Source organism: Chiloscyllium plagiosum, unplaced genomic scaffold (genome assembly GCF_037043375.1).
Source record: "Chiloscyllium plagiosum isolate Xiang-an unplaced genomic scaffold, Cpla_swu_hap1 HiC_scaffold_10, whole genome shotgun sequence".
Lineage (NCBI taxonomy): Eukaryota > Metazoa > Chordata > Chondrichthyes > Orectolobiformes > Hemiscylliidae > Chiloscyllium > Chiloscyllium plagiosum.
The window spans coordinates 94,372,450-94,385,122 of record NW_028270148.1 but is presented as its reverse complement, the minus strand read 5'-3'; the positions used below and the strand labels follow the sequence as shown (position 1 = coordinate 94,385,122).

Sequence of the window (12,673 nt, the reverse complement as noted above, 5' to 3'; positions counted from 1 at the left end):
GGACCAGGCTGCATCTCCAGGCTCTCCACTTACTCTCAGAGCACTTACTCACTCGGAGCCAACTTGGATGTGCAAGCATCCCTCCTCCCATTGCTTTGGCTCACATTTTCTGCTCATTTTCTCTCTCAGCCAGACTCATACACTGCTGTCTGACCTTGCCATTGAGCACAGACACAAAGCCAGGAAGCTTGTCAGAGTTGTCAGCAGGCCCCAGGCAAGTCAAGGCAGAGAGCTTTCTCTCAGGGGTTTCCTGTGCAGTAAGTCAGGGGCAGCCTCCAGTACCAGTCCAGGACCTGCTTGGGGCAGTCAGAGTCAGGAGCCTCTCCGTATCATGGGAGAGCTATCGAATGGCAGGCAGCCTGCCTCCCATGATAAGGGAGTCTTTCTGTCCTGTTTGGGCTGTTCTCCTCCTGGAATGAGAGTGAGGCAGTTATTAAGGGAGATGAAAGTGGGTGGCACAGCTGGTGCTGTTGGTGCGGATGGGATGGTGCCCTGACTGAGTGAGTCGGCAGTGCAGAGGGCATGCAGGGTTAGTGGTGTTGGGTGTTGGGCTGGATAACAGCCAGTGGGGGAGATCTTGCAGACAATAGTGAGAGTGGGAAAGGATGAGCCTTAGTGGGTGGTGGGTACAGGAGCAGAAACAGTGTGAGTGTGAGGTATTGGAGAGAAGATGGTGCAATGTAACCTGGCAGAGTGGAGAAGGACATTGACCTTCCTCGGACAGTGCTGGCCATTCCTCCAGGCGGCTGAGACTGCACTGACCCGGGTGGGAATCTCAGACAGGGCTGGCGTGGTCTGGTGTCGGGGTGTCCTCTCCTGCCCCTGGAGCTGGAGAAAGTCCTGTGTCAGCAGCACCCCATCCAGCAGGAGCCTGCCGCAGTGTGGGGTACCGATTTCCCCCTGTCTGCCATTCCTGCGGCAAATATCAGCAACTGTGCCGGGCAGCTCCACACTGACAGCTTCATCATTCAGTCCCGATCCAAGCAGAATACAGAAAGTACAGGAGAGAGATTAAGAATGGAATGGGTAAAGAGATTTTATCTCACCTCTGGTTACTGACTCTCTGCTCAAAGGGTTTTGTCTCTCAAATCTATCAAAACATCTCACAATTTTGAATAAGGGAACAATCCCAAATTCTTTAATTTCTTCACACAATTGAAATCCCTTTTGTCTGGCTCCAGACTGATTAACCTGCTTGGTTTCCACTTCAACCCTGACTTCCTGCCGAACTTTCTAAAGGTTCCTTTGTGTGTGTATTCCAGACCAGGACAGAGAACAGTTTATTACCCTGCACCGACGGGACCAGGAGGGAACGGGTAGATCTAATATTCCGGTTGATCAAGAGGTTCACATCATCAATGTAACAACACACACTGAGTAACAGAAAGGTCATGCAGGGCATATACACATCACTGATCTCCTTTATTTCCAGCATCAATCACTTCAATAATAAGGAGACAATGGGGACCTGCAGATGCTGGAGAAATCAGAGTTGGTGAAGCTTGGAGCTGGAAAAGGCACAACAGATCCTGAGGAAGGGTCCTGTCTGAAACCAATGGGAAGGTGAAAGGGGCCATGGTACTAGAGTTCAGGGAAAGAGATATTGTTGGGCTGCAGTTAGTGACACAGTACTACTCATAGTAAAACAGGAGGCAAAGTTTTGGCAACATTTAATTAGATCATGGCTGACCTATTCCTCAACTCCATTTATCTCTATAATAATTACCCACAAACATTAATCACTCCGGCCTTCAAAGATTCAGCAACCTTTTCTGCTGTCATTTGTGTGAAAAGTGCTTCCTGATTTCTCTCCCAGCTCTAATGCTTCACCTTGGGATGGCGCGGTGGCACACTGCATAGCACTGCTGCCCCCCAGCACCAGGGACCCAGGGCCAACTCCAGCCTTGGTGACAGTCTGTATGTTCTCCCAGTGTCTGTATGGGCCTCCACCGGGCACTCCTGACCCCTCCCAAAACCCAAAAACATATATTTACATATTTATAAAGTCACCCATTGTTACAGCTGGTTCTACTGCGGTCTGTATTACCGTCTAAAAATGTGGAGATTTGGTTCAGTTTAAGGTAGATTAGAGGTTGTTAGCTTTGAGTCTGTTCCATGGTGTCTGTGTGAGCTGATAAAGAATGTTTAAACCTTTAACCCAGCTGAGAGGCTTCCAGAAGCAAGACAGTCCTGAGGTTGCTATGGAGATAATTATTAAAGAAGCTATTCTTTAAACATGAGTAAAAAGGGAAAGTCAAACCCAAAATCTATCAAAAACATGGTGTGTTGTGCTGAACCAAAGGACTCAGGTAATTTATGTTTGGAGAGAGAGAGAGTGAGGTTGAGTAAATTGGGGAGGGTCGATTAGCTCTCTAAAGAGAGAATAAATCTAGATATGGAAGACTTGCCAAGGAAGTGTCGATGTGGTCCCATGGGGTGTAATGTGTGACTGTCAATGATACCAATATCGTTCCATTCATTTTATTCCACTGTGGATGACACCATTCATACAAACTGGACCTGTTGTCACATGGTGCGGGTGTAAGATCGATGTAGAGTGGTGCTGCACAGCAACATGTCCGCTCCCTTGACTGATGACGGCTGGAGACCACGACAAACTGTCTGGCTTTGTGTCTGCACCAAAGGGAAGATACAACAGAAATATTGTGAGGCTGAAATGGCAGAGGAAGAGAAGAGGATGAAGTTCTGAGGAGAGAATATGGGACATTAGGGAGGAGGTTAAAAAATAGGTCCTGGAGGGTAGTAATGCCTGCATTACACCCATTGTCATGTGTCAGTGAGAGTAGGACTAGGAGGATACGGCAGATGAATGCGTGGTTAAAGAGCTGTTTCGGGGAGAAGGATTCACAGTTTTGGATCATTGTAATCTCTTCTGGAGTAGGGATGTTCTGTCTAAGGAGGACGGGCTACACCTGAGTTAGAAGGGCACTAACAAACCCATGGGGAGATTTGCTGGAGCCACTTGGGAGGATTTAAAATAGTCAGGGGGACCAGGTGGGAGATAATCGTCCTTCTAACTCATGGAGGCTGTGGTCTATCCAAAGGGATCTCCCTTTATTTGGTGGGTATGACGACAGTTGATCTCCCGGTCATTATTTCCAATGTGATAATCTACTACATGCTTTACTGATATTTCCCATTTTCATTTCTACACTTCACCTCAATAAGGAGCATCAATGAGGTGATCAACTACCCAGCTGTTGACTGCTCTGTTTGGCTCACGGTCGCTTTCACTGTCGATTGTTTTGTCCTCATTTGTTGCCAGAGGTTCAGAGCAAAGTATTGCAGGGAGGAGACTGCAGCTGTGGTGATAGTGACTGTGTGTGTTGTGTTCTCACTCAAAAATATTCCCTTGTATTTTGGTTTTGAGCCAATCTATATTATTAACAATGTGGATTGGGGCGCTCATTTCAAACCAGACTATTTTATCTTGCCAGGATGGATCAGGTTTGACTGGCTTGATACAGTTTTAAACCCACTAGTGCCATTCTTTATCATTTTACTGCTCAACGCTCTGACTGTCCGACACATTGTGATGGCTAATCGAACCCGCAGAGCACTGCAAGGTCAACGCAACACCCAGAACAGCGACGATCCAGAGATGCAGAGCCGAAGGAAATCCATCACTTTATTGTTCACCATTTCTGGCACTTTCATCGTGCTGTGGATGCCATATATTGTGTTCTTCCTCATTTCGAGTGTTACAGATACATTTTATGAGCCAGATCATTATACTAATCCCTTACTTCTCACAAAGTATACTGGAGATATGTTTCACCTGCTGAACTGCTATGCAAACACAGTGTTTTATGCATTGGCTCAGTCTAAATTCAGAGAAATGTTGAGAAATGCAATAATGTATCAATTTCTTGCAATTATTCAATGCGTCAAATATTCTTTAAAAAAGTGACTGGAAACAAAGTTGCCAAGCATTCACATCATTCCACTGAATACGACAATTCTGTCCTCCTAAGTCTATACTAACCACAAGTAATAGTCTTGGTTCTGTGGTGTAGTCTCACCTCTGCATCACAGGGTTATGTGTCCAGGAAGATCAGATTTAACCTGATACAGAGTCCTCTCCACAACAGTAATTCTGCTGGAGCCATTCCTGTCATTGCATGAGGAGTGGTCCCATAATCAAACAGGAACTGCGACAGTTTGGTCTCAAGTGAAGCTGTAGACTGTTTCTTTAAGCCTGCCTTCACAGTTTGGACTGTTCTTTCTGCCAGACTATTGGATGATGGATTGTATGGAACTGTCCTGATCAATTGAAAAACATTTGACTTGAGGAAAACGTCAGATTCCCTGCTGGGAAACGATAGACTATTATCTGTGACCAACACTTCCAGGACTTAGTGTATTGCAAAAAATGCACACAATTATTCAATTGGCAGATCTGTGTTTGAGGAATGAACTCTATGCACATCCAACCATGTAGAGTAACTATTCATAGTGACTAAGAAGAGGAAGTGAAATGGAAATAAAACAGTTTGAATTTCAATTGAAAGCAGAGGAAAAGCAGAGAGAGAAAGAAGAAAGAGGCAAACTGAGAGAAGAAAGGGAAACAAAGAGAGATTTTGAACTTGGAACTGAGAGCTCACAGCGACTTAAAATGTCAAAGGTAGAGATGAAAAATAGAACTGTGGATGAAGACAGTGATAGAGAGCAATCCCACTGTAGCCAAAGGCCTATGGGGATCTGTTTAAATTGGACCAAATGTTGCCTAAGTTCGATGAGAAGGATACAGGAACCCTTCTCTTTACATTTGAGAAATGGTCCGTGATCGTGTGGTTATTGTTGATACAAAAATTCATTTGGACATAGACCTTGTGAGGGATTTGTATCACTATCAGAGGAGTTGTCTGGGGAGTATAGTTACATGATAAAGGCCAATATAAAAGCACCAGAAGCCTTCAGACAGCATTTCAGGAATTTAAGGAGGGAAGCTGCTCAAATGTATATTGAATTTGAAAGGATCAAACAAAATATCTTTGAAAGGTGGATAAAGGGATTGAAAATAGATCAAATATATGACTCTCTTAGAGAGACAATTACTTACAGGGCATTCAAGACTTCACTTCCTGAAGTAAGAAGAATTCATGTGGAAAAGCAGAGGGTTAAAACAGCAAGATTAGCAATGGAAATGCCAAATGATTACGAGTTGGTTCATAAATCAAAATTTGGCATCCGACAATAATTTCAATCTGTGAGGCATAGAAATGGGGAAAAGTGAAATTCTCAAGCAGTAAGGGAAAGGGAGATCCCATTGATGATAGTAAAGATAGTTTATTACAGGGTAAACAGGGAACCTGCAATGGGCAGAGAGAAGTAAAAAAGCTCAGCTGTTTTCATTGCAATGAGATGGGCCACATGAGGGACATAGTGTTGGTGGGTTAGAAAAAGCACTGGGATGAGCTTCCTTGAAATGGAAAAGGAAAGCACAGTGGAAGGTCAAAAACTGCACCATAATGTACAGCCTGGTCAGGGACTGGTTGAGAAGAAAGTGACAGATCGCTTTAAATAATTTCCTTGTGAGGGTAAAGCCTGTGTGTGTGTGTACGCCAGGTGGAGCAGGGAAATAAATTAAATTTTTGAGAGATACAAGTCAATCTTTGATGGTGAGAAATGAGGAGGTGTGTAGTTCAGAAGGAGTGTTGTGAGGTAAAGTGGTAATATGTGGAATTCATGGTGAGAGGAGCAGTGTGCCATGATATAAAGTGAGGTTGGAGAGTCTGGTGAAATGTAGCGAAATGGTGGAAGGAGTACTGGAGGAACTCTCAGTTCCAGTAAACCAATTTATCGTTAGTAATGATATAGCTGGATCACAGGGGAGTGATGCCTCCCGTGGGTGAAAAGCCAGTGGACAAACAGACAACTGAGGTGCGACAGGAATTTTTCCAGACTGTGTGGCAATAGGGTTACAAAGCCACAAGCTGAAGCAGCAGGAGAAGTCAAGGAATAAAGATAAGGAAGTTAAAGTTCATTTTGTCAAAGACTATGTTTGATCAAATGGTTGAGAAAAAAAACAAGAACAGGTGGAAGACAAGTGGATATTTCTCGTTGAGAGAAATTAACTGAATTATCACAGAGAGATTATAACAGAAACTAAAGCAGTTGTATCAAAAAGCATACACAGATAAAGAATCTGAGTGTGTCCCAGAATGTCACCATTTTAACAATGATGTCCCAATGAAGAGAACTGGGCAGAAGTTCATCAAGTTGCATTACTGGTGGATCATAGAATGGAGGTGTTGCAGACAACCCATGTATTACCAGCTGGGGATCATTTAGGAGGAAGAAAAAGTCAAGCAAAAATCAAGATCTATTGGCCTGGACAGCACACCATGTGTTGAATTGTGCCAAATATGTCTTACATGTTAGGTAACTGGAAATCCTTGGGCAGTGATAAAACTCGTACCCTTTATACCCATTCCTACATTTGAGCAATCTTTTACAAGAGTGTTAATTGATTGGATAAGACCTTACTTAAAACAAGAAGTGGGAATCCATATTTATTGAGCATCATGGATGTATCTACGAGATTTCCAGAGGCTATTCCATTATGCACTCTCATGACTAAAGGGTTGTAGAAGATTTCCTCAAGTCTTTCATTTGATATGGACTACCCACAGAAATACAATTGGATCAAGGTTCAAATTTTTGGATCAAAATTATTCAAAGAAGTTGTGGATAAGTTACAAATAAAACTGTTCAAATCCACTGAGTATCATCTAGAATCAGAGGGAGCATGAGAACTGTGGCAGCAATGTAAAAGACCGTGTTGAGGGATCCGAGTCAAACTAACCCAGAGATTTGGAAGAAAGGAATTCCATCTTTACATTTTGCAATTATGTATGCTTCTAATAAATTAACTAAATTCAATCAATATCAATTAGTTTTTGGGTATGAGGTGAGTGCACCACTGATATTAATTAAAGAGAAATAGGTCATTTGTGAATTTCAGATAAGAACTGAAATCACCTGTAAGTGTTATTACACATACGGGAGGATAGGTGGGAATAAGTTGGGAAGTACTAATCTGATCTTGCACGATGTAGGTAGAGAAAATGCTATTCCCATTAAGTATATCCTATAGACATAACCATCCAAAGTTGGGACAGGTTCAAAAAGAGATTAAACACATGTTCAGAGCCAATGCAATCAAACTGAGTTGCAGTGAATGACGCTCGCGTATGGTAATGATGTCAAAACCACATGCTATCCAACGATTATGTGTGGACCATCACAAAGTCAATGTCGTCCCAAAATCTGATTGATATCCTATTACATGTTTGGAGGACTGTATTGAGAAGGTGGGGCAAGCAGTTTACATTTTTACTTTGGGCTTTCTCTGAGGATATTGGCAGGTACTTTACCCAAAAGAGTGAAGTAAATTTCGGTCTTGACCCCGAATGGGCTGTTCCAGTTTAAACTCATGCCATTTGATATGAAAAAAGTACCAGCCACCTTTCAAAGCCCAAGTCCCATTCCTGGGTCTTGGTATTTGACGTTGGTAGATGGTTCCATGGGATGTGAAAACAAAAGTTATTGGGGAGGTTGCTATACCATCAATGGAGAGGGAAACACTGCAATTCCTGGGACTGAGTGGTTTAATCAGAAAGTCTTGCTGAGCTTTAGCAGTGTGTGTGCTGCACCGACTGACATTTTGAAGAAATGCAGAAACTTGCACTGGATGGATGAATGTGAGAAGGCATTTGACAATCTGAAAGCTGTGTTAGTCACTGCCCCAGTATTAGCCACAACTTAATTACACAAAGCCATTCAAGGTGGCTAGTGATGTAATTGAACTGGGTATTGGTGCTGGACACTTGTAAGAAGATGATGAGAAGATACAAAGACCTATTGAGTATTTTTCCATAATATCAAAAATTATCAACTTAAATATTCCACAATTGAGGAACAGATCTTGAGCATGGTGTTGGCATTGCAACATTTCAAACATTCATTGCCAGGAATGTGTCGGAGACATATTGTGCATACCGATCATAAACCTGTAAGGCTATTGGAAAAAATTAAGGACAAAAAGTCCAGACTGTTTTGATGAAGCATATTTTTGCAGCCATTCAATTTGAAAAACAGATATGTAACATGACAAGAGAATGTAATTACTGATGTGTTGTCATGACTTTGATGAAGGAAGATGGAGGTGCTCGGTGGTGGGACAAAACAGACTGAAATGGACTGTGGTAGTGAATGTTTGCATGCTTAGAGACAATGTAATGTATATTTGCTGTAGGGTGTTAATAGTGTAAGGCAAAAGATTTTTAAAACTTAAGTAACCTTTGTAAATTAATGATTTTCTTTAAGGGGGAGGGAAGTGTGACAATGCTTTGGCTTTAAGAGGTATATTTGGTCCTAGTTTTTTTATGAAGAAATGTTGAGACAAAGATCCTGAACAATCTGCTCCAAAGCCAATAGAGTAAACAGCTTGTGAGGGATCCATGGTATTTTAAAAGTTGGAACAACAGAAGCAGCCTGAATGGGTGGGATTAAGCTCCCAAAGAACCAGGACTTTTAGTTTTACCTTTCTGCAGTTGCTGGGGTCTTGAAGATAAATGTTGAAGGTCATGTTCCTCTCTCTGTTACAGCTAAAAACTCGGGCTCTCTTCCAGTTGCTAGAATTGCATGGGAGACAATCTATTTTACTGAATATGCCTTTGCCAAGGGACTGTTTATAGGGTGTTATTGTACTGCAACAATTAACTGGTATTAGTTAATAGATCAATTAATTTTGGCATTTCAGTAGAGTTACAGTTAAGCTAATTCTTTTTATTTTTTATTTTTACTGCAGTTTAACTGTAGTGTAAAAATAAAGTGTGTTTTGCTTAACTCGTTTGACCAATCAAATTGCATCTGGCATGAACTACCACACACTTCCCTTTAAGAAAAAAAATAATTGTTAGGATCTAGACGATCTTCTTAATATATTTTGCGGACGTTTATTCTGGTCCATAATAGAAAAAGATACTCATAAGGAATATGATAAACAGACCATGGCAGGAAGAGATATACTGTGTAACCAAGTCTAAACCAATAGATAAGTTTGAAGTTTCCAAAATAAAAAAAGTAATCTGTTTACTTCAGTTGCTGGAACTAATTACAATGGTTTCATAAGCCTCCTGGGCTCAGTGAGTGTCACTCACCTGGATTCATAAATGGGCTCACTGACTGAGTGAGCTCAGAGTGTGAATAAAACCTGTTTGATGCTGGAGGACACTCAAATTCACCGCACAACATGAATCTGGTGGATCTAATGTTTCTGCTCTTTGACATTGAACCCATTTTCTATCCCATCCTTGGAGTCACTGGAGTTCTGTGTGAGTTATTGTAACTGTTGCTGGTTTGACTGCTGTGATCATGTAATTTGTTGGTGCAGTATTTGTTGCTTCCTCAGACATTTACAGTTTTATTTCAGATACTGTTGATCATTAACATCCCGTGATGTTTCTCCTTATTTTAGCTGTAGTCTCTTCACCAATTTGAACATGCAGCCAAACTGGAGTCAATCTGCTTCAATTAAATTCTGTGCATTCAATTTATTTCAAGAATTAAATCTGAGGTAAGTATATTTTTATTGATTTCAAGAAACCTATTTCATATAGTTCCAAGCTTCAGTCTTGGAATACAAGACAGGATGCATTGTATTTGGATGTTGTTTTGTGCATTGAAGCAAAGTGGGGAGATGCACCTTCACTGCAATGGAACGTGTGCTCTCTCACACCAAAGAATTGCCCTCAGGAATGGACTATGTCAGGCCTTTTGCACCATCAGAACATCCTGAAGCTCCTCACACCCTGTGAAGGATCACTGTATTTTTAAATATTCTTTATGAGGATGTGACAGGTCACTGACTGGACCAGTGTTTATTGCCCATCTCTAACCATTCTTGAGAAGGTGGTGTTGAGCTGCCTTCCTGATCTGCTGAGCCTGTGCAGATTATGGAGGAATGGATTTCCAGGATTGTGACAGAGAAAGAACAGCGAATTAGATCCACGTCGGGATAATTATGGCTTGGAGGGAAAATTGTAGGTGACACTGTCATCACCCTTGGTGCTGTCTGAGGGGTCTTGGTGAGTTATTATAATCCATCTGTAGATGGTACACACTGCTGTCCCTCTGCCAATGGAGTCAGTGCAGAAGGAAGTGGATGAAGTGCCAATCACACGGGCTGCATCGTCCTGAATGGTGTTGGGATTCTTGAGTGTTGTTGGAGCTGCCCTCATTCGGCGAGTGAACGTTTGTAGCATCCCCTGATTCCGATTGCCTTGCCTTGCCGTTGAGCTCAGACACAAAGGCAGAAAGTTTGTCATGGGTGTCAGCATCTTCAGTCAAGACAAATGAGATAGACTTCACTCACAGAGTAAATCAAGGGCAGCCTCTGATACTAGCCCAGAGGCTTGGACAGGATCAATCAGACAGTCAGGGTCTTATCCTCACAGGGGGATGAGGAGTTGAATGTCTGACAGCCCACCATCTGCCCTGATGCTTTCTGCCCTATTGAGGGTTGTTTTCCTCCTGGAGTGAGAGAGAGGAAGGGATGAAGGGAGCTGAAAGTGGTGGGACAGCTGTGACATTTGGTGGAGGTGGGAAGGTGACCCGAGTGAGTGAGGAGGCCGTGCCAAGGGCAAGTGGTGTTGGGGGTTAGGGAGAGTGAGAGTAAGTGAGGGAAGATGGTTCAGGCAACACTGTGAGTGGTAGCATTGGGCCATTTCAGAAGGAGAGACAGGATCAGAGATAGAGTGAGTGTGAGGTGGAGGAGAGAAGATAGTGGCAGTTGGCAGAGTGGAGAAGGACCATCTCCTTACACTGCTAGTCAGTTCTGCATACTGCTGAGACTGCACTGACCTGGGTGGTAATCACAGCCCAGGCTGGCTTGGGTTGCTGTCATGCCCACTGCTGTTGGTGTTTGTAGAGGAAGAAGATATTCTGTGTCTGAATCACCACATCCAGCAGGAGCTCCAGGTTCCTGCCCACAAACTGGAGTACCCATTTCCCCATGTCTGCCAGGCCAGGGGCAAACCAATGGTTCCCTTTCTCAGTCACCATGCAGGACAGTTCAGGCCTCACAGTGCTTGCCCAGGTGCACTGTAGGATTTTAAAGTTGGCATCGGCACGAGTGATGCCGATCATTATGTGGATATCCAGTGGGTGCCAACTCTTTCAGGGAACATGGATGTTATGGATAGAATTGAATGTGAGCGATGCACTTGGAGTGGAGTGGGCCGTTAATGAGGTCCCTTTGGTAAGATATGAAGGGAAAAGACATGGGGCTTCACAGCAAGAAACCCAGCAAAACACTTGATATAACTTGCACTTCCCGAAAAATAGATATAGACTTATATTTTTGCAAAAGTTATATTCTCATTGTCCACTGAGTAACTGAACTGTTGATCCATTTGGTCAATGTATCCACCATGTTTATTTCAGGTCAAGTGTAAAATTGTTTTTTTTATTGTTTACGCTATTTACATATTTTCAGGTACAATTTTGCGTGACCTTTTTGATTACCTTTGCAGCTAACCTAATCGCAATTGTGACACTATCGGGAAGGAAGTGTGGTCTTTCTAAAGGTGTCAACTTGTACCTGATTGCTATGGCTGGAGCAGATCTGCTGATTGTCCTTATTCAGGTCATACTGGACAAGATGAATCGCTCATATCTACGCATTGTATTCTTCTCCTACCCTCCTGGTTGTAGCATCAGAGACGTTATTGGTTCCACAGCTGTAAGTAGCTCAGTCTGGCTCACAGTCACCTTCACCTTTGACCAGATGGTGGCTATTTGTTTCCAGAAACTGAAGAGAAAATTCTGCTCCGAGAGAAATGCAGCTGTCATTATCACAACTGTCAGTTTACTGAGTTTATTAAACAAAATCCCAGTGTATTTTACATATGAACCATACTATTGCAAAATGACCTATGAATATTTCTACTACCTTGTGTGGCTAGCTTTTGACTGGGGAGATCGTATTTTAACTCCAGTGCTCTCTTTCTTCCTGATCCTGCTGCTCAATGCTGTCACCATCAGACACATCCTTCTGGCTAGTGCAGTCCGCAGGAAGCTGAGAGGACAACAAAACGGGGATAAGCCAAATGATCCAGAAATGAAGAATCAAAGAAGATCCATCATTTTGCTCTTTGCCATTTCGGATAGTTTTATCCTGTTATGGATCACTCGTGTCATAACTCTCGCGATTCAGCGAATTACTGGGTGGTGTAGTGGAGCACCAGCTGGATATTGGGTGGGAGATCGCATGGGGACAATGCTTCAGTTATCCAGCTCCTGCACCAACACATTTATTTACGCAGTCACACAGAGGAAGCTCAGAGAGGAGATGCTGAATACTGTGAAATATCCCTTCATCACCATCCAGAATTCCATTAAACGATGGGAACAAAGCTGGTCAATGTAAGCACGGTCCGGAAAGGAATATTATTGTTCATCTCCAGCTCAGCTGCTGTTGAGGCAGCACGTGCAAAGAGATTTGAAAATGAGAATCAGATTGTTCCTCAAGTTGAATAAATTATTTAACACAAGTGTGTTTTTAGGGCATCTGTTCCTGGTCAGTGAAGGTCCATTAACACTTGGCCCATTAATATTTGGGGAATATAATGTAAATTTTCACTTC

The 12,673-nt window shown here is 42.7% G+C and overlaps 1 protein-coding gene across 1 annotated transcript; it reads left to right on the top strand.

Annotated features, from left to right (window-relative positions):
* Positions 1-11,638: 11,638 nt before the first annotated feature.
* On the top strand, positions 11,639-12,457 carry LOC148149021 (putative G protein-coupled receptor 139). The gene has a single exon (XM_087991735.1). The coding sequence runs from the start codon at positions 11,639-11,641 to the stop codon at positions 12,455-12,457; it is 819 nt and encodes a 272-aa protein (XP_087847861.1).
* Positions 12,458-12,673: the final 216 nt, after the last annotated feature.